At 43.3% G+C, this 26,483-nt stretch overlaps 1 protein-coding gene and 1 non-coding gene across 2 annotated transcripts; both read right to left on the bottom strand.

Annotated features, from left to right (window-relative positions):
* Positions 1–1,083: 1,083 nt before the first annotated feature.
* Positions 1,084–1,159, bottom strand: trnaa-ugc. Its single transcript has one exon. It is a non-coding gene; the product is annotated as a tRNA-Ala (tRNA).
* Positions 1,160–12,274: 11,115 nt separating this feature from the next.
* On the bottom strand, positions 12,275–26,004 carry LOC110531865 (CAAX prenyl protease 2). The gene is made up of 8 exons (XM_021615335.2): positions 25,384–26,004; positions 22,038–22,140; positions 17,428–17,511; positions 17,274–17,352; positions 16,790–16,957; positions 16,382–16,453; positions 16,179–16,241; positions 12,275–15,955 (listed from the first exon to the last, which is right to left on the bottom strand). The coding sequence occupies exons 1-8, from the start codon at positions 25,551–25,553 to the stop codon at positions 15,726–15,728; spliced, it is 969 nt and encodes a 322-aa protein (XP_021471010.1). The 5' UTR covers positions 25,554–26,004; the 3' UTR covers positions 12,275–15,725.
* Between the last annotated feature and the right edge of the window lie 479 nt (positions 26,005–26,483).

The raw sequence follows: 26,483 nt of genomic DNA, 5'->3' as shown, positions 1-26,483 counted from the left end.
TGTTTTCCCTCTCTGGTTACCATTTATTGGGCCTGTTTATTAGCGTGACTGGGATGACAGCTGGGGGGGGGGGATCACATTCTGCAAACCACTTAGTGTCTTTATCTCATTTTCAGATCACCGAAGGGTTGCGACGTTCCCGTTATCTATACTTTGACTGTTTTTTGTTGCGCTAATCTAATTCAGGACCCCATATCTATGCGGTCGTGCACATCTACCCAGCCATACAAACCAGATGGCTTTCACACAAAAACACACTGACAGACAACATGTGGCACATCCAAATACACAACTACATCAAACCATACACATTCTGTGTATTTTTAAAGATGTAATTATTTTTCATATTCCCACTTGCAGAGTGAAAACCCTCTCTGTGTCCTTTAAAAGACCCAGTGCAGTCAAAAACATGATGTTCCTGTGTTTTATATACAGTACCAGTCAAAAGTTGACACACCTACTCATTCCAGGGTTTTTCCCATATTTTTCATATTTTCTACATTGTAGAATAATAGTGAAGACATCAAAACTATGAAATAACACATATGGAATCACGCAGTACCCAAAAAAAGTGTTAAACAAAGGCAAATATATTTGAGATTTTTCAAAGTAGCAACCCTTTGCCTTGATGACAGCATGCACTTGTGGGGGGGCCGAGGCCCTTAACCAAGCAGAAAGACATTCCTTCAACATATTTTTCACCTGGGGGGAGGGAGAGAACGCTAGCCTGTCAGTAAGACACACAGAGAAGTCATGTGAAGCCTAAGGAGTTTGCAGACCCCCATAACAAAAATACTGACCTGACCCTATCCTGTCCCAGCTGAGAGATGAGGGGGTCAGCATGGGGAAAACCCACACACGCATACACAGTACCCACACACACTTTAGTAGAGGCTCTTATCCAAAGCAACTCACAGTATTGTATTATATTTATTTTTATCCCAGGCCCCCATCCCTGCAGGAGGCCTTTTGGTAGGCTGTCAATGTAAATAAGAATTTGTTTTTAACTGACTTGCCTAGTTAAATAAAGGTTAAATGTAAAAAAAAAATCATAAACAGTGGTGAGTGCCAACATTTTTGTACTGGTCCCCCGTGGGAATCAAACCCACAGCCTTGGCGTTGCAAGCGCCATGCTCTACCAACTGAGCCACACGGGACCAACATGTACCATCATGATATCATTGATACATACATATTTTTTGTAACCCTTATTTTGCCAGGTAAGTTGACTGAGAATTTACAGCAATGACCTGTTGAATAGTTACAGGGAGAGGGGGTTGAATGAGCCCATTGGAGGCTGTGATGCTCAGTCTGTGGCGCTTGTGCAAAAATATCTGCATCACGAGACATGACGCATAAGTCAATACATTGCACTCTAGTCTAAAGCTGCAGTCGGCAAATTGGTGATTCATTGGTGTCAGACAGATAGACAGAGAAAGACCGGGTGGCTGCCAAGTTCTGAGTTTTAGTGAGGGGCCTCACTAAAAGTTGAAGCTCATTTACCGCGTTTCTATACAATTTAAAACACTCTAAAATGCTATTTGGAGAACAGCAAAAACAAGCATTGGTTACTGTTGCTTCATTCACCTCAATCGATCTACAAACACATTAGATATAAAATTAAATGAAATCACTTGCGCCGAATACAACGGGTGTAGACCTTAACGTGAAATGCTTACTTGTAAGCCCTTAACCAACAATGCAGTTCGAGAAATAGAGTTAAGAAAATATTTACTAAATAAAAAGTTTTAAAAAATCAAATAAAAAGTAACAAGATATTTACATTACAGTAACGAGAAAATAATTAGTTTATATACATTGTTACCTTTTTCTAAACTCCTAAGTGTTTTTACGTAACTTTTAATTTTCCTATTTTGTGCAATGTCTACATATGTCTATATACAGGGGTACCGGTATGTATCAATGTGCAGGGTTACAGGTTAGTTGAGGTAATTTGTAAAGTGACTATGCATAGAAAATAAACAGCAAAGTAAAGTGGGGTAGAGGGGGGGTCAATGTAAATAGTCCAGTTGGCCATTTGATTAACTGTTCAGCAGTTTCATGGCTTGGGGGTAGAAGCTGTTAAGGAGCCTTTTGGTCTTAGACTTAGCGCTCCAGTACTGTCTATGACTTGGGTGACTGGAGTCTGACAATTTACGCATTACAGTCAGATGCAGAGCAGTTGCCATACCAGGCGGTGATGCCGTTCTCCCTCCTTTTCCTATAGTCCACGATCAGCTCCTTTGTCTTGCTCACATTGAGGAAGAGGTTGTTGTCCTGGCACCACACTGCCAGGTCATTGACCTCCTCCCTATAGACTGTCTCATCGTTGTCGGTGATCAGGTCTACTACCACTGTTGTGTCATCGGCAAACTTAATGATGGTGTTGGAGTCGTGTTTCGCAGTTGTGAGTGAAAAGGGAGAACAGGAGGGGACTAAGCAGGCACCCCTAAGGGGCCCCTGTGTTGAGGATAAGTGTGGCAGATCTGTTGTAGCCTACCCTTACCACCTGGGGGCAGCCCGTCAGGAAGTCCAGGATCCAGTTGCAGAGGGAGGTGTTAAGTCCCCGGGTCCTTAGCTTGGTGATGAGCTTTGAGTGCACTATGGTGTTGAACGCTGAGCTGTAGTCAGTGAAGAATATTCTCACATAGGTGTTCCCTTTGTCTAGGTGGGAAAAGGCAGTGTGGAGTGTGATTGAGATTGCGTCATTTGTGGATTTCTTGAGGTATGCAAATTGGAGTGGGTCTAGGGTTTCCGGCATGATGGTATTGATGTGAGCCATGACCAGCCTTTCAAAGCACTTCATGGCTACCGACGTGAATGCTACAGGGCAGTAATCATTTAGGCATCAGTTATCTTCGCTATCTTGGGCACAGGGACTATGGTGGTCTGTATTACAGACTCGGTCATGGAGAGGCTGAAAATGTCAGTGAAGACACTTGCCAGTTGGTCCGTGCATGCTTTGAGTACATGTCCTGGTAATCCAATTCCGTATTGAGCGAGTCACTGGTACTTCCTGATTTAGTTTTTGCTCATACGCAGGAATCAGGAGGATAGAATTATGGTCAGATTTGCCAAATGGACGGCGAGGGAGAGCTTTAAGTTTGCCTGCATTAAACTTCCCGGCCACTAGGGGCACCTCTTCTGGATGAGCATTTTCTTGTTTGCTTAAGGCCTTACACAGCTCGCTGAGTGCGGTATTAGTGGCAGCATTGGTTTCTGGTGGGAAATATACAGCTAAGAATAATATAGATGAGAACTCTATTGGTAGATAGTGTGGTCTACAGCTTATCATAAGGTATTCTACCTCAGGCAAGCAATACCTCGAGACTTCTTCAATTGCGCACCAGCAGTTATTGACAAATAGACACACACCCCCGCCCCTTGTCTTACCAGACATAGCTGCTCTGTCCTGCCAATACATGGAGAAGCCAGCCATCTCTATATTATCTTGGTGAAACATAAGATATTACAGTTTTTAATGTCCCGTTGGTAAGTCTTAATCATAGATCGTCCAGTTTGATTTCCAATTATTGCACGTTGGCCAATACTAGAATGTCATTGTATGCTGTAGCATTAAGATTTCCCTTCACTGGAACTAAGGGGCCTGAACCATGAAAAATAGCCGAAGACCATTTTTCCTTCTCCACCAAACTTTACAGTTGTCTCTATGCATTGGGGTATTTAGCGTTCTCCCGGCATCCACCAGAAACGTCCGTCGGTCAGCCAGATGGTGAAGCGTGATTCATCACTCCAGTGCTTCAGAGTCCAATGGTCGCGAGCTTTACACCACACCAGCCGACGCTTGGCATTGCACATGGTGATCTTAGGCTTGTGTGCGGCTGCTCGGCCATGGAAACCCATTTCATAAAGCTCCTGACGAACAGTTATTGTGCAGACGTTGCTTCCAGAGGCAGTTTGGAGCTCAGTAGTGAGTGATGCAACCGAGGACAAGCTCTGTGAGCTTGTGTGGCCTACCACTTCACGGCTGAGCCGTTGTTTCTCCTAGACGTTTCCACTTCACAATAATAGCACTTACAGTTGACCGGGGCAGCTCGAGCAGGGCAGAAATTTGACGAACCGACTTGGTGCCACATTTAAAGTCACTGAGCTCTTCAGTAAGTTCATTCTACTGACAATGTCTATGGAGATTGCATGGCTGGGTGCTCGAATTTATACCTGTCAGTAACGGGTGTGGCTGAAATAGCCGAATCCACTAATTTGAAGGGGTGTCCACATACATAATAATGCATTTAAATTGACTGATTTCTTTATATGAACTGTGACTCTGTAAAATCTTTGAAATTGTAGTATGTTGCATTTATATTTTTGTTCAGTATAAATAAAAAAATTGTGGGGGGTGGGGCACAGTTTGGGAACCACTGCATAGAACACATACTCTATGTATGTAGTGAGAAGATCATTTGAACCTCTGCTCACCCAGTTGGCGAGTTTCACTATGGTGAGCCTCTGGGATATAAATATACTGCAGATTAAAATAAGAAAAGCAAAGCTTTGGAAGACATCTCTCACTGGTAGGAAGACAGGTAAAATCCATACGAGTGATACACCGTTTCGTCAACATGAAAGAGGATGGCATTGGCATTTCTCTACAAGTAGGGTGAGTCCACATGTTTTTCTACTTGCACGAACACACACAGAAATCAGAAGCTTGGACAGCCACGTCATATTTAGCTTACGTTGATTGGACTAATTGTCTCAGGTAGGAAGACAGGTCAAATCAAATCAAATTATATTTGTCACATACACATGGTTAGCAGATGTTAATGCGAGTGTAGCGAAACGCTTGTGCTTCTAGTTCTGACAATGCAGTAATAACCAACGAGTAATCTAACCTAACAATTCCACAACTACTACCTTATACACACAAGTGTAAAGGGATAAAGAATATGAACATAAAGACATATGAATGAGTGATGGTACAGAACGGCATAGGCAAGATGCAGTAGATGGTATAGAGTACAGTATATATATATATATATATGAGAAGAGTAATGTAGGGTATATAAACATAGTGGCATAGTTTAAAGTGGCTAGTGATACATTTTTCCATCAATTTCCATCAATTCCCTTATTAAAGTGGCTGGAGTTGAGTCAGTATGTTGGCAGCAGCCACTCAATGTTAGTGGTGGCTGTTTAACAGTCTGATGGCCTTGAGATAGAAGCTGTTTTTCAGTCTCTCGGTCCCTACTTTGATGAACCTGTACTGACCTCGCCTTCTGTATGATAGCGGGGTGAACAGGCAGTGGCTCAGTTGGTTGTTGTCCTTGATGATCTTTATGGCCTTGCTGTGACATCGGGTGGTGTAGGTGTCCTGGAGGGCAGGTAGTTTGACCCCGGTGATGTGTTACGGTTGTGGGCGGAGCAGTTGCCGTACCAGGCGGTGATACAGCCCGGCAGGATGCTCTCGATTGTGCATCTGTCGAAGTTTGTGAGTGCTTTTGGTGATAAGCCAAATTTCTTCTGAGGTTGAAGAGGCGCACCTGCGCCTTCTTCACAACGCTGTCTGTGTGGGTGGAGCAATTCAGTTTGTCCGTGATGTGTACGCCGAGGAACTTAAAACTTTCCACCTCCTCCACCACTGTACCGTCGATGTGGATAGGGGGGTGCTCCCTCTGCTGTTTCCTGAAGTCCACAATCATCTCCTTTGTTTTGTTGACGTTGAGTGTGAGGTTATTTTCCTGCACCACACTCCGAGGGCTCTCACCTCCTCCCTGTAGGCCGCCTCGTCGTTGTTGGTAATCAAGCCTACCACTGTCGTGTCGTCCGCAAACTTGATGATTGAGTTGGAGGCGTGCATGGCCACGCAGTCGTGGGTGAACAGGGAGTACAGGAAAGGGCTCAGAACGCACCATTGTGGGGCCCCAGTGTTGAGGATCAGCGGGGTGGAGATGTTGTTACCTACCCTCACCACCTGGGGGCGGCCCGTCAGGAAGTCCAGTACCCAGTTGCACAGGGTGGGGTCGAGACCCAGGGACGAGTTTGGAGGGTATTATGGTGTTAATTGCTGAGCTGTAGTCGATGAACAGCATTCTCACATAGGTATTCCTCTTGTCCAGATGGGTTAGCGCCATGTGCAGTGTGGTTGCGATTGCGTCGTCTGTGGACCTATTGGGGCGGTAAACAAATTGGAGTGGGTCTAGGGTGTCAGGTAGGGTGGAGGTGATATGGTCCTTGACTAGTCTCTCAAAGCACTTCATGATGACAGAAGTGAGTGCTACGGGGCGGTAGTCGTTTAGCTCAGTTACCTTAGCCTTCTTGGGAACAGGAACAATGGTGGCCCTCTTGAAGCATGTGGGAACAGCAGACTGGGATAAGGATTGATTGAATATGTCCGTAAACACACCAGCCAGCTGGTCTGCGCATGCTCCGAGGACGCGGCTGGGGTTTGCCGTCTGGGCCTGCAGCCTTGCGAGGGTTAACACGTTTAAATGTTTTACTCACGTGGGATGCAGTGAAGGAGAGCCCGCAGGTTTTGGTAGCAGGCCGTGTCAGTGGCACTGTATTGTCCTCAAAGCGAGCAAAAAAGTTATTTAGTCTGTCTGGGAGCAAGACATCCTGGTCCGCGACGGGGCTTGTTTTCTTTATAATCCGTGATTGACTGCAGACCCTGCCACATACCTCGTGTCTGAGCCGTTGAATTGCGACTCTACTTTGTCTCTATATTGACACTTAGCTTGTTTGATTGCCTTGCGGAGGGAATAGCTACACTGTTTGTATTTGGTCACGTTTCCCGGTCACCTTGCCCTGATTAAAAGCAGTGGTTCGCGCTTTCAGTTTCGTGCGAATGCTGCCATCAATCCACGGTTTCTGGTTTGGGAATGTTTTAATTGTTGCTGTGGGTATAGCATCGCCGATGCACTTTCTAATGAACTCCATACGAGTGAGTCACTGGCTATATAAGTACTACGCCATTTCATCTGACTCTGTAGTTTCATTTTAATAATAAATGGACAGATAATTATGTAATTACATCATAGGGCCAGGAGTTTTTCCTGACTTGACTGCAATCCCTAGCAGGAAAAACTCTGGACATTTCAACTTAAACCTAATCATGACACAAGTTCTAAATGGAAGATGCTGAGACAACTGATAACATGGACTATAATGTCACAAAGAGAATATGTGATGTAAGCATATTATACAATAGAAACAGAGGGAGGAAAGACAGACTTATTACCTGAGTAGGAATCTGTGTCTTCCTTGATGTATGTCTTAATTCCCTTAACAGCTGTTGCCTCTGAGCCGATAAGAGATGCCAACACTCTCTAATGGAATCTCATATCCCCTGCATGAGGGAGGGACAGTGTGTGTGTGTGTGATAATATTTTATATCCCCTGCATGAGGGCACTGAGGTCAGCCGAATTTGGATTGCGCCTCGGATTAATGAGTCTGATTTTACAGTGAGCAGGTGTTGCCATTGTAATTAGTCAGCAGGTCAGAGACATCCAGTGTGGTGGATATGAGGCTCTATCCTCACACAGCATTATCCCCAGGGAGAGGGAGGCGGGTGTGTGTGTGGAGGGGGGGGGGACTTGAAACGCCCCAACAACAATCCCTCCTCTATTGCCCTATGGACCCCAGAGGCATTTGGCATAGGCATTTGGCATAGGCTATGGATCATTTGATACGGAGTGGGAAGCCTGTCCACTAGCCTTCCATAGTACAGTAACTACTTGTGCCAGGAAGATCGTTCTAGTTGAAGTCAAAGTTAGACGTCACCCCCCATATTACAAACTATGTGTTGTGATAATTGCGTTGTTTGCTTTTACAACCTGTTCATTCACATGCCTTGCGACCGTGATGTATAGGCCTCAAGGCCGAGACAATAATACGACAGTGGCAGAATAAATTCAACCACACCTTTGTTTTATCACAAAAACGGATAGCAACCTCTGTCTGGTGAAGTCCACGACGCATATTGCATGTAACAGACATGACCTACAGCATGGTCAAGCAAGGTAATGTTTATGACATGTTCTAACTACTAAACAACTATTGATTTAAAACCACAGAGAGTTACCACAAGTCACAAAGAGAACAGGAGCTGCCTCAACTATTCCAGCACCATTTCAACTTCAACATCATCAAATCACCTCTGCCCAGTCTAATACAGTGACAACTAAAAGATACCAAAAAACAATTTAGTCCAATTAACAGAAGCTAAATATGATGTGGCTGTCCAAGCTTCTGATTTCTGTTTGTGTGCGCGCAAGTAGAAAAACATGTTGATACTTTAACTTTTTTTTGTCAAGGGATGCCAAATGCTCACTGGCTTCTCTTGCATTCAATGCTACAAGTGAGGACAATATAATTAGCATTACACGTAAGTCAGTTTTTACCATCCCGTCTTTGGTCTCTATGAGAGTTTCACATATTGTATCTGAAAATGGTGACATGCCAAATGGTGCTAACCAGAGAAATGTAATTGCCTTTTCATTTCCTAATAGATATAATCCAATATTTGAGTCTCCTGTTGTTCTGAAATCTCAAAGTAATCTGACTTGTGTTGAAACTCCGTATGATTTTTAAATGCAGAAAAACTGACATTTTTACATCTTAATATTTGTAGTTTATTACCTAAAATGGATAATGTGGGCCTCAGGAAGACCCTGATATTTTTATTGTACCTGAGACCTTGGTTAACTGATTAAACCCCGTTTCTATGGATGGTTACAATGTGTTTAGGGCTGATAGGAAAGGCAAAGGTGGTGGTGTTGCTATTTCCACAAGGAATGTTATAGAAAAATATATTAAAATTTGAACCAGCTGATTACAAAACTTGAAGGACCCAACGAAATCAACTTTGATTGACCTCATCTTTACAAATACTCCAGAGAAATATGCTGGGAGTTGGGTATTTGTATTAGATATTAGTGACCACTGTCCCATTGTATTTTTTTAAAAACCTTTATTTAACTAGGCAAGTCAGTTCAGAACAAATTCTTATTTTCAATGACGGCCTAGGAACCTGTTCAGGGGCAGAACGACAGATTTGTACCTTGTCAGCTCGGGGATTTGAACTTGCAACCTTCTGGTTACTAGTCCAACGTTCTAACCACTAGGCTACCCTGCCCTGATAAACATGCTCCCTTTAAAAAAAAAATTAAAAAAATCGACGCTGCTGTGCTTGGCGGCGGCCTTGGTGGTTTCATTTCCGATATCGATGGTGGCAGTGGCAAATTAGTTAGTTAGAGCTAAATAGGCTAATAACACTAATGCCTTTTATAGCTAGCTAAGAAGATAACTAAACTATGTAGTGGTGGGGCGAGGCAGAGTCGAGTGAAGCAGCTTCAACTGTAAGCCTGACCCGTCCTTATAAATCAAATATTACAGGCGGAGGCGTATCTCGTTATTCACGGAGCCTACCATAGATGAGCAGTGTTCCCCCCGCTTTTTATGAAAACCCAAAGGAGTCCTACCAAACCACCCAGTAGTTTTCCATAACCCCCTACACACAAACAAACTCTGCAGCGTGCTCTTTCCCTGGTACCGACACGTCGCAGCAGAGATACAGATTTGGCGCCAACCTGTCACTCAATCACTTGAACTGTTTTGCTATTTTTAAATTGGGGACATAAAACTAAAACGGAGTTGGCACAAGTCTCAACTGAGAGAGTATTTTAACTTTTTGCATTATTTGTTGGTTTGGCAATGCCACTGTCAGCCAGAGAAACATGCTGAGAAGGATTATTACCACAGCAAGCAAGGTACTTGGAGTCAAACAGACAGGCCTGGATGAGATCTTTAAGGTCAGGGCCCTCCGTAAGGCTCACAAAATCATTTTAGACCCAAGTCACCCCCTGTACCTGGACTTTGAATTACTCTCCTCTGGGCGCAGGTATAGGGCACCCCTCAGCAGGAAAAACAGAATGAGACAATCATTTGTGCCAGGTGTGATATCCCTCCTAAATAGCTCGGGCGAATGTTCCCATTGACTCAGTAAGGCCAACAGGCTAGTCTTTTCTTCTTTGTTTTATTTCTTATTTCTTACTATCATTATTTTTATTGGTGCGTAACTGTTATGAAAGTTGTATTGTCAATTTTGTTTTTAAAACGCCACTTTAAATGTGTACATGACACTGCAACAAAATTTCCCCATGGGGACAATAAAGTCAGTAAGTAAGTAAGTAAGTAAATAAGTAGAGGGCTGAGGCCCTTTTTGCCCCCTCGTGGAGCCGGGCACAACTCCCTCGCTCTTTCTTCTCGCTTTCCCCAGTCTGTCCTCAACATTGTCACTGATTGCCACGGCCCTCGAAAAAATTGAGGAAGAGAGACATTGCGAAGGAGGGGATCAATAGGCAGGTAGTCTGGGTTGAAGAGGCCACTTTGTTTGGGGGGGGGGCAGAATGGAGGGATATAGTTATGGTAGTCATCAACCCACACTGCCCCTAATCTAAACAATTCAGTTACAAACTGGAGATACAGCTTTGAAAGTAAATTTCATGAAGTATGTTTGAAGAGCCTGTAACACTAGGGTAGATTATCACATGTCCACAGATTACTGTATCTAACCAGGATGACTAGCTTATTCACCATGGGATTTGAAGTACTAGGAACTTGGGTGTTATGAAGGATATGGGCCAATATACAGTAATACTTCTCTATGGTTTCTGAGCAACTGAGCCATCACCCTCTGTCTCACTGCAATAATCTGAGAGTACAGTTAAGAGGGGTTAGGATTTAGAGAACAAGAAACACCACATCTGGAAGCTGCAGAAGGAAGGCCCGTAAAATGTTTAAATAACCAGAACCATACATCAGTGTGAATGGTAACCTACAGATGGCATTCCAATGGCTGCCAAGACTCAAATCATTGGTGTAAAAACCTTCAGTATTGATACGTCGTAATTCACGGGGTTATTTCATAGTCGTACCCATATTCTGGTGAGGAGGAATCTAAATGACAAACAGGCGAAGATATCAAGCTTTATTGGAGTAATGCTGGCAACTCCATAATCAGCTCCTTTCATAAGAGACAGTATGTGGAATTGAATGTGACACAGACATCATAAAAATAAAAAAAAACATGATGGGAGTCTCATGTAGGCCTACATCCACGCGTATGACACACACTCTCACTCTACAGCCAGCTAGCGTCGCCTCTAGCGCTAATTAATTTAGATTAAAATGAACATAGAGATCAACGTTGGAGGACGCAGTGCTGATTGCATCAGAGGCTGCTTGCTTGCGCCCACACCGCCCCGTTCAGATCCGTACAAAAAAAAAAATGTAGGGACCGAGTAATGTTCGCTCTCCCTTGAGACGTTTTTCCCGATGCCTGATTCACAGCCATTGAACATGGGCAGCGTTAGAGAAAGAGTTTTGCAAAGTGTACGACAACAGATAAAGAAAATGGGTGAGGCACAGTACGATAAAGGCCACGGTGGACTTGAGTGTGGCGCAGAAACTACGCAGGTGGAATAACTAGAACACCATCAGAAAACATAATAAGAAGCCATGCTTGATGGATCCAGACCACAGAAATAAAGATAGGGAATGGAGATAACATCTAAAAAAAAAAATTACAAAAAAAAAATACTCCTCCCAGGACATATTGTTAAATTCAAAATAACTGTGTGGGGATGACAAACTAAATAAATCAGCGTACCGCACACACCATCGCATACACACACACTCTCAGGAGAGCTACTACAGAATAATGGATACTACTTTCAGCAAGCTATAGTTTCAGCCAACGAGGTGTCCTCACATCCCCTTTCTGCAATGGCTGATTACCATGCTCAAAACCTCAGGCCATCTGTGCGTCTACTCATCCCCAGGATGACTATAACAAAGAGACAACTTTCCATTGTGTAAAAGTGTCTGCAGCACCACTGAATGGAGCCTGGCCTTGAACTAATGATTAAATCATTTGCTGGGCTGTTCTTGTGACGACACAAGTGTGTTATTAAGTCTGCCAGGAACAATATACACATAGATTTTAGTCACACAACTAAAGTATTTGTATAAGGACTGAGAGGAAAGATGTCTTACCTGGTCATTATAAGAAAATCAAGACAAATTAAATTTGATGATCAATACCATATGGACTATAGGTCTAGCTTATATGATTGGCTAACTTTCAGCACCCAAAAGGACGTTTGGAAATCTGACATCAGAAACAGACTCAATACAATCATTACATAGAGCACTCAACGACTTGGGACAGATACAGGAATTCAAACATTCAGTCATTGATTTAAGTGAAAAGCACAACATCGGGCACAAAAACATGACAAAACACCCAGAGAGGATTTATAAAATTAGCTAGTTTATTTCTGAATGACTGAGATTATTTTTTTGCAGTGTGCGATTTCTATAAGATCCCATAAAAGATTGTCATCATAAAAACACTGGCCATTCAAGATTGGTAAGTCTCCCCCCAAAAAATGGCATTGCACACACAAAATACACATGCACATATCAGTACATTCAAGTCCATGTCACCAAAATAGATTTGATTTATAAAATAAAGTCTTCAATAAAAACATCTGAATATTGTTTTTTGTGTGTGTGTTTTTTTTTACAACCGGGTCAGAGTCATAGCACGTATTCGACGAGTCTGAAAAATCCAAGCTTTAAAATCATTCTGTTGTGTGGTTTTACTAAAATAGCAGAGCTACATATTCAGTTACAAAAATATATATATATATATATATTCCTGTATCTACTGCTGTGTGTCCGCTCTATGCATATACTCTAAGTCACTACTTAGAGTACTGTTGATACGATTGTTTGAGAGAAAAATGAAGAAAAAACACATACAACAGCAGGAAAGTGGAGTCAGCATTTCTGAAGCCTAGTTATGTCTACCGGATTTCAATTCAAGTCAATGACAGGAAAATAAAGTAAAAGCAGTGGTGAGAAGTAGCCTGAAGTGTGAATCCTAAGGCAGGATCCATACAATACGAGCCAGGGACAATCTTCACAAAAAAAATGTATTTTCCAAAAGGGGACAATGTTGATGATGTGGGAGAATGATAAACAACGGTTGAGCGCAGATGAAACGTGATTGTATTGAAACATCTCTCTACGTGTGCTTCTTCTGACCCTACCGAATACAAATTCAACACAGCTTCGACATTGGAGGCGTGAATGTGTGAATTTCGACAACAAAGTAAATCTATCAGCTACCTGAACCTGACAAGCCTGTCTCTGTAGGGGTAAACATCTCTGATTCTGCGTACCGGTGATTGATTGAACTCCCAAAATGGTTTTGTAGGGGCTAGGCCAACGCCTCAGGCCAAAACATTCAAGGGCATCATTTTGGATGTGAGACGGAGACAGCAAGATAGTTTAGAGTTTGACTCGAAAAAGAAAGGCTAGAGTCTTTGTTTAATTGATCAGAGAGAATGCGCAACAGAGAGACAGGTAGCTATCTAAGTTCTTCGGGTCAAACTCCCCTTTCCTCTCTAGGACTATTTCCAACTACTCGATTGGGACGGGGCGCCGTCTGATGAGAGGAAGAGGAAATAACAGAATAAGAAAAGAACTGATTGGTTTTTCAAGTGACGGATGACCACCCATCAGAGTAACTTAATGAACGGATGTGCGAAGGGCCCAGGTTCCTGTGATTCACATTTCTACAGCACGACACCCAGACATGGTACTCTGGCGCTCTCTGGCGTACATTTTAGATCATTACAGCTGGTCTGGATTCATGCACCTTGCAGGTTCATTCAAGAGAATGTATATTAAAACCTTCAACTTGGGGATATATGGCCCATCTGAGGTCGGCTTAAACAAACAATCTACTCAAAATACTGGCTGATCATTATTCTGATGTCAAAACCTCCAAGCACCATAGTATTTAACATTTCATCTCTAAACGACAGGAATGGGCATATATACTTTTTTATTCACATATATACAGCTATTTCAGATAATTCCCTGATTTTGGTCCTTTTCCAACCACTAAGTTATTGCTGAAGAGCGTAATGTAACTACTTCATAGATTATACAGTACACATGCTGACTGACAACTCGGAGCTGCTGTGGTAGAAAGCTTCACAGATCTATCTTTCTGTCAGTGAATGTTAAGAGCCTTTTGCAGGGGCCTCTCGAAAAATATGGATCCAATTTACACAGTGAAGTCTGTTTACAAAATGATTAGTTAATTCATTTACCTTGACATCACATTTCAATACATTCAGTGTGATGCAATCTTCTAGTTTATAAACCCCTCTACACTTCTGGTCTAGTCAACTGGAGTTGTTACATAGTATTGCGCCGGGTTCATAAAAAGGGAGAAAAGTCCATTAGCGTTCCCCGTAAAAATCCACAACCCACCAAGCATTTCGCTACACCCGCAGTAACATCTGCTAAATACGTGTAAAATTTGGTTAAAAAAACAAACAAAAAAACACATTTTCACTTAAACCAGCTGTCTATACAGTGAAATGGACTACAATGTTCACAGCCTGGTCAAATAAGTAAAGTATTTTCAAAAAAATTATGCAAAGTTTCAGTTGAGATGAGTGAGTAAGTGGATAAACATTGCGATGTAACACTGTCGGAGTCTGTACATTATCTTCTTTTGGAGTATAGCTCGGTGTGCGCGAAGAATGTAAACGTGCCGTCTTGTCTGACATCCGTATTGCACCATGTAGCAGCATGCTAAGTAGTGGGTAGATAGCATTCAAAACTACATATATATGAAAACACCCGATTGTTCTAGAGGGTTTGAGTCCCTTGAGGGGGAAACGGTCTGTCATCGCACCCCAGCTTAAGGTAATTCCCCCTTTAAACACTCAAATAAAATTAACATAGATAACCCTGGGTAGAACTGTGTGTGAAGCGAATGGTAGGGGCCCAGAGTTTTTCCTGACCAGGTTCACATGGTCAGGGAAATACTCCTGGCCCAACAAATGAGCAATGGTATTGTTAGCTTAGTGATTATAGGCTTCTGTCTGCATGACTTGGAATGGATATTTGGAATGAGCGTCAACTAGAGTGAATGATTGAACACAGGGCTAGGTAAAGACTGTACCCTTTGTGATATCGCCTAACACGAATTGTCTGGCGTCTTAAACAGTTGGATAGAAATGCTTTGCAGCCAATTCACACATCAGCTTGAGCTAAAAGCTGAGAGAATCGTGGCTAAACTGTCATTGAAGAGGTAATGGAAAAAAAAAGTCCAACCCTTTACAATAGTAACAATACTGTCCAACCCTCAACATCCCCCACCAATAAAACAAATAAACACTACATTATAGAAACATGCAGATGTGTAAATAAATACTCGTATTCAGCATCTAGGACCTATGAAAACACTGACGTATTCACCACGAATCTCTAGAGTATTACTACTACAGCGCCTCGTGTCACAGCCAGATAGTGTTCCTTGTTGAGTCTACACTACAGACCACATAGGCCAGCCTATTGACTGACTGGCTAACTGACTGACTGAAAGCCAATGCGACCTGAACATAAGGAATGGCTATTTAAGTTACCCTGCTCCCCCCCAGCAGCATATATAGTAGAGACAACCCATAGCATTGAGTGTCCATACCTGACATACCCTAAACCCTCACCTCTGCTCACCTTCCCACATCCCACCAGAGAAATCAGACTCAAGCGGGCATGACCGAAGACCTAAAACACCCCTCGTTCTTGGACCGCTCCTCCTTTCGGCTGGTGGTGGTGACCCGCTCAGTGGATAGGTCCATCTAATACAGAGGGGTGTTTGGTGGGGGTGGGATCAGGAGACGCAGAGGGAACTGGGGACGGAGGCGAGGGTGCAGACGGGGGTGGGAAGGCCGTAGAAGATGGGGTCTGTGAGGGGGAAGAGGAGAAGAAGGAAAAGGAGGACCCCCAGCAAGTAGCAGGACAGGACGGTGAGACGATGGGGGTGCTCCAGGGCCATGCCAAGGGCAGGGAAGCCCATGTGGTTACAGAACGAGTGGCACAGCACCGGCCCCACCAGGTGACCTGATGACCAGAGGGGAAGGGAATGACAAGACTGCATATAATGCATACAGGTTGGTATTACAATACACAGTAGGTGCGGATGGGGTGAGTTAGCCCCAAACAATGTGAAGCGCCTTGAGACACAGCATTTATGTAGAGCTTTCACCACCTAAAATAAAATGAATCATATATTAGGCGTGTGTGTGTTTTCTGTACACCAGAAAGAGAGAAGCTGTAGGCTCACCTGTCCTGATGAATATGAAGGCAGTGTAAGCTCCAAAGACAGCAGTGTAGGAGAACTGGAATACTGCAAAGCAAACAGCACAACAAGTCATTAACTAACCCCTCCTATACAATCTAATGGTGCATGGGAAAAAGAAAGGCATAACAAACTAGCAGCACATGGAAGTGAAGGTAGAGGAACAATGAATATCGTATGGTCCTTACCTGCAGCGAGAAAGATCCCAGACAGGGTGCCCTGTCTGAAACGCAGCAGCTCGATCACATGATGGAAGTGGGCTGCGAAGAAAACCGTTGACATTTTGCACAAGCAAAATAACCATTATATTTCAAATAGATGAGAAGGGCACATTATCCTATGAGAGTTCAGAGTATTGCAACTCACAATTGATTGCATCCAGCAGTTTACAAAACACAGGTTCAATCATATTCCCCTTATAAATGCTCATCTTCGCATATATACACCGCAAATTTAAATGTGGTACATGGCACTGACATATACTTACATAGAGACACACAGTTTAAGAGTTGTTCTAATTGATTTGCTATTTCTTTCAGTTGGGATCGAGGAAAGATCTAGAAGATCCCCCTGTGCTGTTTTTAGGTGGGACTCACCAACTCCGAAGAAGAGGGGGCAGGTGAAGATGGCAGTGGAAGGACTGGTGCAGGGTACCAGCATGGGCAGCATACAGGCCCTGAACACCAGCTCCTCAGTCAGAGGGGCCACCACCTGGTTCCTCAGCCAGCGCATGTCACTGAGGCACAGAGCCCAGAACCACGGGTCTGTGGAAGGGAGAGAAAGCTTTAGAGATGATGATGTACGCGATAATGTGCATGTGAGAGAGATAATGTACATGTCCAGGAAAAATGGATGCACTTAGGGCTGAATCCTACTTTGAGATTGGCACACTTAACTTATAAATCATGCATTGGTGTCAGTGGGAGGTTTGAACAAAACTCAAGTTAAGCGTGCAAATCTTAGGTAAAAATTTAGGCCATAATCTAAATTTGACATATAGCAGAAATGAATCGTCTCCACTCCAGGATAACACAGTAATAGACATATTGGGTGAATAATAATCTCCAGACAGTATCTCACCAAAGGTGACCCGTATCCCATCTATGAAGCCCCAGGGGCAGTCCATAGCCAGCTGGATCAGGGGGCCAACGAACAGCACCTACCAGAGCAAAGGTCAGAGGTCAACTAACGGTCTGACCATAGGCAGAGGTTGATCAAAGAAAGTTTCAATTACCATGGTGAGGAGCAGAGGCAGTATGATGGCTGGGATGAGGCCCTCAAAGCGAATGCCCATCAGAGCCAGCAACGAGGGACCAGGCTGTGGAAGAACAAAAGGATGGAATTCATGGAATTGTTTTCATGCGTATTAGGGATGTGAACGTTTAAACGTTAAGACTTTAAACAAAATTGGGATTCTTAACGTTAAGAAAAATTGCAAATCAAAAAACAGCTTTGATGTTTTTCTTGCCCCGAAAAATTAAAAGCACAGTGCAGTAATCCCAAAACCTTATATTCTGTGTTATAGCCTAACTAGACGCCAGGCTATAAAGGCCTGGGGAAAGTTGTGTAATTTAAAGGTAGGAAGTAAACATGATTGTGGGTCAATTTCCACAACAACTAACAACTCAGTATCCTAGGCCCTGCTTTACTGAGGTTGAGACCTTACAAGCCAAAAGAATTGCAAGATACAGCTTTTGATTCATGATTGGACTAGCACATGGTTTTGACTCCATCTGCCTGGTGGACGACCTGCCTATACTGTGCCCCTCTCTCTCCGTCCCTCGCTCACTGTGAAAGATGCGAGTGTGTGTGTTCTCGGAAGTACGGCAACTAAATCAGTCGCCTGTTTCAAAAATACTGAATTCCTAGTGGAATCTAATATGGACACAAAGAAATGGGAGTCAATGTGCAAGGAGTCGAGGAATCAATTACTTGAGTCGACACTACGTCATCCAAAGTTTAAGACGCCAGTGCATCGGTTAGCGGGAGCCCAAACCAATCCAAATAAAAGGCATGCAGCCCTAAGAAAAATGCTTCAAACGTTACGAATCTGCGTTTAAATTTTTATATACAATTTTTTTTTTTCCAGATGACTTGAATCTGTAGTGACGGAATTGTTGAGTCCTCTCCTTCAGCCTAACATGTATGCATGTAACTGCATATGACAATGATCTACAAGTCGGATAACAACTGTGCCCACAGTGCGGGAGACGCATAACAACTGTGCCCACAGTGCGGGAGACGCAGCTGCTCACTCCAACGAGAAGGCGGCCTACCCTATCCCTGTTCTAATTAGAGGTCGACCGACTATGATTTTTCAACGCCGATAACGATTGGAGGACCAAAAAAAGCCAATACCGATTAAATCGGATGATTTTATATATACACTGCTCAAAAAAATAAAGGGAACACTTAAACACAATGTAACTCCAAGTCAATCACACTCTGAAATCAAACTATCCACTTAGGAAGCAACACTGATTGACAATAAATTTCACATGCTGTTGTGAAAATTGAATAGACAACAGGTGGAAATTATAAGCAATTAGCAAGACACCCCCAATAAAGGAGTGGTTCTGCAGGTGGTGACCACAGACCACTTCTCAGTTCCTATGCTTCCTGGCTGATGTTTTGGTCACTTTTGAATGCTGGCGGTACTGTCACTCTAGTGGTAGCATGAGACGGAGTCTACAACCCACACAAGTGGCTCAGGTAGTGCAGCTCATCCAGGATGGCACATCAATGCGAGCTGTGGCAAGAAGGTTTGCTGTGTCTGTCAGCGTAGTGTCAAGAGCATGGAGGCGCCACCAGGAGACAGGCCAGTACATCAGGAGACGTGGAGGAGGCCGTAGGAGGGCAACAACCCAGCAGCAGGACCGCTACCTCCGCCTTTGTGCAAGGAGGAGCAGGAGCAGCACTGCCAGAGCCCTGCAAAATGACCCCCAGCAGGCCACATGTGCATGTGTCTGCTCAAACGGTCAGAAACAGACTCCATGAGGGTGGTATGAGGGCCCGACATCCACAGGTGGGGGTTGTGCTTACAGCCCAACACTGTGCAGGACGTTTGGCATTTGCCAGAGAACACCAAGATTGGCAAATTCGCCACTGGCGCCCTGTGCTTTTCACAGATGAAAGCAGGTTCACACTGAGCACATGTGACAGACGTGACAGTCTGGAGACGCCGTGGAGAACGTTCTGCTGCCTGCAACATCCTCCAGCATGACCGGTTTGGCGGTGGGTCAGTCATGGTGTGGGGTGGCATTTCTTTGGGGGGCCGCACAGCCCTCCATGTGCTCGCCAGAGGTAGCCTGACTGCCATTAAGTACCGAGATGAGATCCTCAGACCCCTTGTGAGACCATATGCTGGTGCGGTTGGCCCTGGGTTCCTCCTAATGCAAGACAATGCTAGACCTCATGTGGCTGGAGTGTGTCAGCAGTTCCTGCAAGAGGAAGGCATTGACGCTATGGACTGGCCCGCCCGTTCCCCAGACCTGAATCCAATTGAGCACATCTGGGACATCATGTCTCGCTCCATCCACCAACGCCACGTTGCACCACAGACTGTCCAGGAGTTGGCGGATGCTTTAGTCCAGGTCTGGGAGGAGATCCCTCAGGAGATCATCTGCCACCTCATCAGGAGCATGCCCAGGCGTTGTAGGGAGGTCATACAGACACGTGGAGACCACACACACTACTGAGCCTCATTTTGACTTGTTTTAAGGACATTACATCAAAGTTGGATCAGCCTGTAGTGTGGTTTTCCACTTTAATTTTGAGTGTGACTCCAAATCCAGACCTCCATGGGTTGATAAAAATTATCAATGGAAATCAAATTTGTGATTGTTGTCAGCACATTCAACTATGTAAAGAAAAAAGTATTTTATAAGAATATTTAATTCATTCAGATTTAGGATATGTTATTTTAGTGTTCCCTTAATTTTTTTGAGCAGTGTCTATATGCTCCAAAATTACTGGCACCCCAGTAACTGAGCCTTGACTTTGTTGTTCTTAAGCCATTTTGCCACAACTTTGGAAGTATGCTTGGGGTCATTGTCCATTTGGAAGACCCATTTGTGACCACGCTTTAACAAGCTTTAAAGAGCACCCGTCCTTCCTGCAGCAAAGCACCCCCACAACATGATGCTGCCACCCCGTGTTTCAAAGTTGGGATGGTGTTCTTTGGCTTGCAAGCCTCCCCCTTTTCCCTCCAAACATAACGATGGTCATTATGGCCAAACAGTTCTATTTTTGTTTAATCAGACCAGAGGACATTTCTCCAAAAAGTACAATATTTGTCCCCATGTGCAGTTGCAAACCGTAGTCTGGCTTTTTTATGGCGGTTTTTGAACAGTGGCTTCTTCCTTGTCGAGTGGCCTTTTAAGGTTATGTCGATATAGGATTTGTTTAGCTGTGGATAGATACTTTTGTACCCGTATCCTCCAGCATCTCCACAAGGTCTTTTGCTGTTGTTCTGAGATTGATTTGCACTTTTCGCACCAAAGTAAGGTCATCTCTAGGAGACAAAACCTTCAGGTGTTTGGAAATTGCTCCCAAGGATGAACCAGACTTGTGGAGGTCTACAATTTATTTTCTGAGGTCTTGGCTGATTTCTTTTATCAGAAGCTTCTAAAGCCATGACATAATTTTCTGGAATTTTCCAAGCTGTTTAAAGGCACAGTCAACTTAGTGTATGTAAACTTCTGACCCACTGGAATTGTGATACAGTAAATTAAGTGAAATAATCTGTCCGGAAACAGTTGTTGGAAAAATAACTTGTGTCATGCACAAAGTAGATGTGCATTGACTTGCCAAAACTATAGTTTGTTAACAAGAAATTTGTAGAGGGGTTGAAAAACGAGTTTTAATAACTCCAACCTAAGTGTATGTAAACTTCAACTGTACATACATACATGCATACATGCATACATATATACACACACACACACAAAGCCATCGATCACGTGACACCACTCATTCCTATGTAAAGTCTCATTAGCGCATTGAAGCCAAATTAAGTCGGTTAAAATGGCGACTCATGGAGACATAGCATGTGCAGTTTGAGCTACTCCAGGGCCTTTTCTCATTTGGGCAAAAGCCAGTTTTCCCTCCGATGTGACCCGTAAACCGATAAGTGGTTGAGGAGAGCATCAATACATTAAGTAGGCAAATGGAAGACGGTCCTCCCCTCATGGTAGTCTCCTTTTGGCAAGGAAGTGTTTCCAACCAGAGTCCTTTGCAGAAGAGTTTTGAAATCTGTTTTCTCTAACATTTAATAATTATATTCTACTTATACTTCTATAAAAATGTATTTCACAACTAGCAATTTTATTTTTTATTACTTTATACATATTTTGGGATTCCACCCTGTAAACGTTATTTGCCTGATGACCGCGATTGGAGAAGGGGAGTCTTTCCCTCTCCTCAATTACCTTTGACCCTTTTCAAAAGGTCAACAGGTGTATTAGAAGCAATTATTGGTACTATCATTGCTGCCCCTACCCCCCCCCAAAAAAATACAAAGATTGCAATTTTTCTGTTCACTATAAATGGGGGGATCCTGTTTTCTGCAAACAATGCCTGCATTAATACGGTCGGCCCTGAACTTCCATGGACTCAATGAGAAGGGTCACTCTCCCCTGATTAAAACAGATCAAAGATTTTTTACCAAATTCGTAGTCAATGCACTTTGCCTTTGTAGGGCAGTATAGCAGTCGCCTATAGCTGGGCTCCATAAAGCAGCCTGCGATGTCCGGGTTTGGCCGTCATTGTAAATAAGAATTTGTTCTTAACTGACTTGCCTAGTTAAATAAAAGGTTGCTGAGACAGTGCTGTGTAGAGACTCACCATCACACCAGTGTACATTTTCCATGCCCACACGAAGACAGGCGACACGGCAGATACAATCAGGACACTAGTGAATCGCCTCTTGATAACGGCCGGGTGGTCTCTGTGGGGCAAGCATGTGATGGACACAAACAGACAAGTGTCAAAATTACATTTTGTAAACAAACAAACCCCTCAAGAACACTGTAGTTCAGCAGGAAACAAAATCAATTAACCCAGATGCGTTTGATTGCTTGCTAGTGTAACGGATGTGAAACGGCTAGCTTAGTTAGCGGTGCACGCTAAATAGCATTTCAATCGGTGACGTCACTTGCTCTGAGACCTTGAAGTAGTAGCTCTGCGAGGGCCGCGGCTTTTGTGGAGCGATGGGTAAATAGCATTTCAATCGGTGACGTCACTTGCTCTGAGACCTTGAAGTAGTAGCTCTGCAAGGGCCGCGGCTTTTGTGGAGCGATGGGTAACGACGCTTCGAGGGTGACTGTTGTTGATGTGTGCAGAGGGTCCCTGGTTCGCGCCCGGGTATGGGCGAGGGGACGGTCTAAACTTATACTGTTACACTAATTAACCAACAAATACTGGAATAAGTGAAGGCTTCTGGTCAAACAGATGTAAAAGGGTTCTTAGAACCAGAAAAAGTCGGCCTATTAAAAACACAAAAACAGAATAAATGTTGAAGTTAAGACCCCTGATAACTAATATCAACATGTATTTAATTTTGCTGAAATTATTTGCCTTCTGTAAATTTAAGAAATATTGCCTAGTGTCTTGTCATTCTGTTATCTGTCATCTTGAAGATACAGTGCCTTGCGAAAGTATTCGGCCCCCTTGAACTTTGCGACCTTTTGCCACATTTCAGGCTTCAAACAAAGATATAAAACTGTATTTTTTTGTGAAGAATCAACAACAAGTGGGACACAATCATGAAGTGGAACGACATTTATTGGATATTTCAAACTTTTTTAACAAATCAAAAACTGAAAAATTGGGCGTGCAAAATTATTCAGACCCCTTAAGTTAATACTTTGTAGCGCCACCTTTTGCTGCGATTACAGCTGTAAGTCGCTTGGGGTATGTCTCTATCAGTTTTGCACATCGAGAGACTGAAATGTTTTCCCATTCCTCCTTGCAAAACAGCTCGAGCTCAGTGAGGTTGGATGGAGAGCATTTGTGAACAGCAGTTTTCAGTTCTTTCCAAAGATTCTCGATTGGATTCAGGTCTGGACTTTGACTTGGCCATTCTAACACCTGGATATGTTTATTTTTGAACCATTCCATTGTAGATTTTGCTTTATGTTTTGGATCATTGTCTTGTTGGAAGACAAATCTCCGTCCCAGTCTCAGGTCTTTTGCAGACTCCATCAGGTTTTCTTCCAGAATGGTCCTGTATTTGGCTCCATCCATCTTCCCATCAATTTTAACCATCTTCCCTGTCCCTGCTGAAGAAAAGCAGGCCCAAACCATGATGCTGCCACCACCATGTTTGACAGTGGGGATGGTGTGTTCAGCTGTGTTGCTTTTACGCCAAACATAACGTTTTGCATTGTTGCCAAAAAGTTCAATTTTGGTTTCATCTGACCAGAGCACCTTCCTTCACATGTTTGGTGTGTCTCCCAGGTGGCTTGTGGCAAACTTTAAACGACACTTTTTATGGATATCTTTAAGAAATTGCTTTCTTTTTGCCACTCTTCCATAAAGGCCAGATTTGTGCAATATACGACTGATTGTTGTCCTATGGACAGAGTCTCCCACCTCAGCTGTAGATCTCTGCAGTTCATCCAGAGTGATCATGGGCCTCTTGGCTGCATCTCTGATCAGTCTTCTCCTTGTATGAGCTGAAAGTTTAGAGGGACGGCCAGGTCTTGGTAGATTTGCAGTGGTCTGATACTCCTTCCATTTCAATATTATCGCTTGCACAGTGCTCCTTGGGATGTTTAAAGCTTGGGAAATCTTTTTGTATCCAAATCCGGCTTTAAACTTCTTCACAACAGTATCTCGGACCTGCCTGGTGTGTTCCTTGTTCTTCATGATGCTCTCTGCGCTTTTGACGGACCTCTGAGACTATCACAGTGCAGGTGCATTTATACGGAGACTTGATTACACACAGGTGGATTGTATTTATCATTATTAGTCATTTAGGTCAACATTGGATCATTCAGAGATCCTCACTGAACTTCTGGAGAGAGTTTGCTGCACTGAAAGTAAAGGGGCTGAATAATTTTGCACACCCAATTTTTCAGTTTTTGATTTGTTAAAAAAGTTTGAAATATCCAATAAATGTCGTTCCACTTCATGATTGTGTCCCACTTGTTGTTTATTCTTCACAAAAAAATACAGTTTTATATCTTTATGTTTGAAGCCTGAAATGTGGCAAAAGGTCGCAAAGATCAAGGGGGCCGAATACTTTCGCAAGGCACTGTATTTCCTCATTTCTCTCCCACATGAGATAGAAAAAATACTAGTTGGTAGGTCTAACTATCAATTTTGTTTATGATTTCTTAAGTGATTCAAATGTGTCATTCTGTTACAAAATCCGTAACTGAATAAATCTTTAACAGAATGACAGTCACCAACCAGATGGATCACCTGCTACTGTCCTCCCTTCCACAGGTGTTAATCCACTTCACTTACTGTAGTATATAACCAAAATAGTTGTTTTTTTTTAAACACACGGTGTCATCTTATAGCTGACATCCTATTCTTTCTGCTGACATCTTTTAATCTTAATTCAGAGTAGATATTTAACAGGGTTTTTTTTGAAAATGTGGGTCACAAACTGAGGGAGATTCTGTCATTCTGTTACAAAACTTTGCATCTGCACTGTTCTTAAGTCAAATGTTTTTGTAAAATGTTCAGGGGAAATTGTTAAAAGCAGTCCTTGTGCATAGAGTTGTATGGCTTCTTCAAACTTTGGAATACATTTTTGGTGTTTGGCATACGTTTGAAGGTGAAAAATCAGAGTTCGGCCATCGCTCAGCCATATTTTTTTATGTACATATTAATTCCTTTACACTTGTGTGTATAAGGTAGCTGTTGTGAAATTGTTAGATTACTTGTTAGATATTACTGCATGGTCGGAACTAGCCGCACAAGCATTTCGCTACACTCGCATTAACGTCTGCTAACCATGTGTATGTGACCAATAACATTTCAATTGAGTCTCAGCGTCATTCTGTTACGATGGAATTTCCCCCAGACTGCTGCACGAAAGCCATGCTAGCTATTTAGTTCCCTAATTTAGGTAGCTAGCTACCACCTAACATGCGCCGACAGCCTAGCTTACTACAGCTCCCACATTCCTCTACAGCATTTTCTACGAATCAAGAAATGTAATAAACACAAGGCTTACCTGGGTAAGTCACTTCTCCATACGTATAAACTCCCGACGTAGGAGCAGGCAAGCAGCAAACAGGACAGTACAGACACCCAGCATATTCCGTCTGGAGGCACAAACTCGCCATTGCCGCGCCACACTTGGTTTGACATAAGATTTGGCGTTAAATCGTCATCCTCTACCATGGCGAGGGGACAGGGTCAATGGTTGTGTTTAAACGACGAGCTTATGTCGTGATGTAGTAATTCCTTGACCACTTTAATTCGTGAAAAGATTCATAAAAACAAGATAAGAAAAATGTCAGTTCTCGATCACATATCCTGGCGGTATAATATAACGTCATCACGTTGCGTCGGCTGCACACCTTCCCATGATCAATGCACTGAGGATCAATCATAGGGTGCGTTCGTAAATTTACTTTGGAGTGCCAGAGAGCGCTCAGGGCTCGCTCTTGGGCGTTCGTACATTCAGAGCGTTGTCAGATGGTTAGTTCGTAAATTCAGAGCGCACACTGGACGCTCTGGCCGAGGAGTAAGGGTTGGTCCGAGGGTTCTGATCTCACAACGGCAATCAAGCACCCAAGCTAACTCCAGACATATATGAGAGAACACCTCCCTCATCCTGACCATTTTACTCGCCCTGGCAGAGCTGGTTAGGCAGTTTTCATATTATCCAGAGCGTTGGTGACTGTAACTGTTCTGCTGTTTTTTTTGTCGACGTTTACTGACACCGGCCATATTCAACCTGTGTTGAGCGTTCATAAATTCATCAGTTATTCTGCGCTCTGGTACACTCCGACGAGTGCTCTGAAATCGGAGTAGATAGCCAGAGTGAATTTATGAACGAACCCATAGAGTCCCACAGAGGAGAGCTGTGCTCGAATACCCATACTAACAAACGGTATACTACATACTTAATGAGTATATACTATTAGCTCATTTTGGTATACTGTTAACGAACGGTATCCTTTCAATTGAGCATACTAGCTTCGCCTGTCTACCGGAAGTCGATGCTGTTGCTATGCAACCTCTTGCTAGCTTGTTAGCGTAACAAATTACTAGCAAGACATTTTATGACTGGGTGTGTTGGAAAATTCAATCTGGAGTGCCTGAAAA

The sequence above is a fragment of the Oncorhynchus mykiss genome, chromosome 9 (assembly GCF_013265735.2).
Source record: "Oncorhynchus mykiss isolate Arlee chromosome 9, USDA_OmykA_1.1, whole genome shotgun sequence".
NCBI classification, from domain to species: domain Eukaryota; kingdom Metazoa; phylum Chordata; class Actinopteri; order Salmoniformes; family Salmonidae; genus Oncorhynchus; species Oncorhynchus mykiss.
This window is presented reverse-complemented; position numbering and strand designations above follow the sequence as displayed.

Bases quoted from the DNA above. Each gene is read 5' to 3' on its own strand.
- LOC110531865 (XM_021615335.2), bottom strand. From the start codon at position 25,553: ATGGTAGAGGATGACGATTTAACGCCAAATCTTATGTCAAACCAAGTG. The intron at 16,958-17,273 runs GTGAGATACTGT...TCCCTTCCACAG, and splicing joins TGGGATACGGGTCACCTTTG to ACCCGTGGTTCTGGGCTCTG. The intron at 16,454-16,789 runs GTGAGTCCCACC...TTTTCTTCGCAG, and splicing joins CCCCCTCTTCTTCGGAGTTG to CCCACTTCCATCATGTGATC.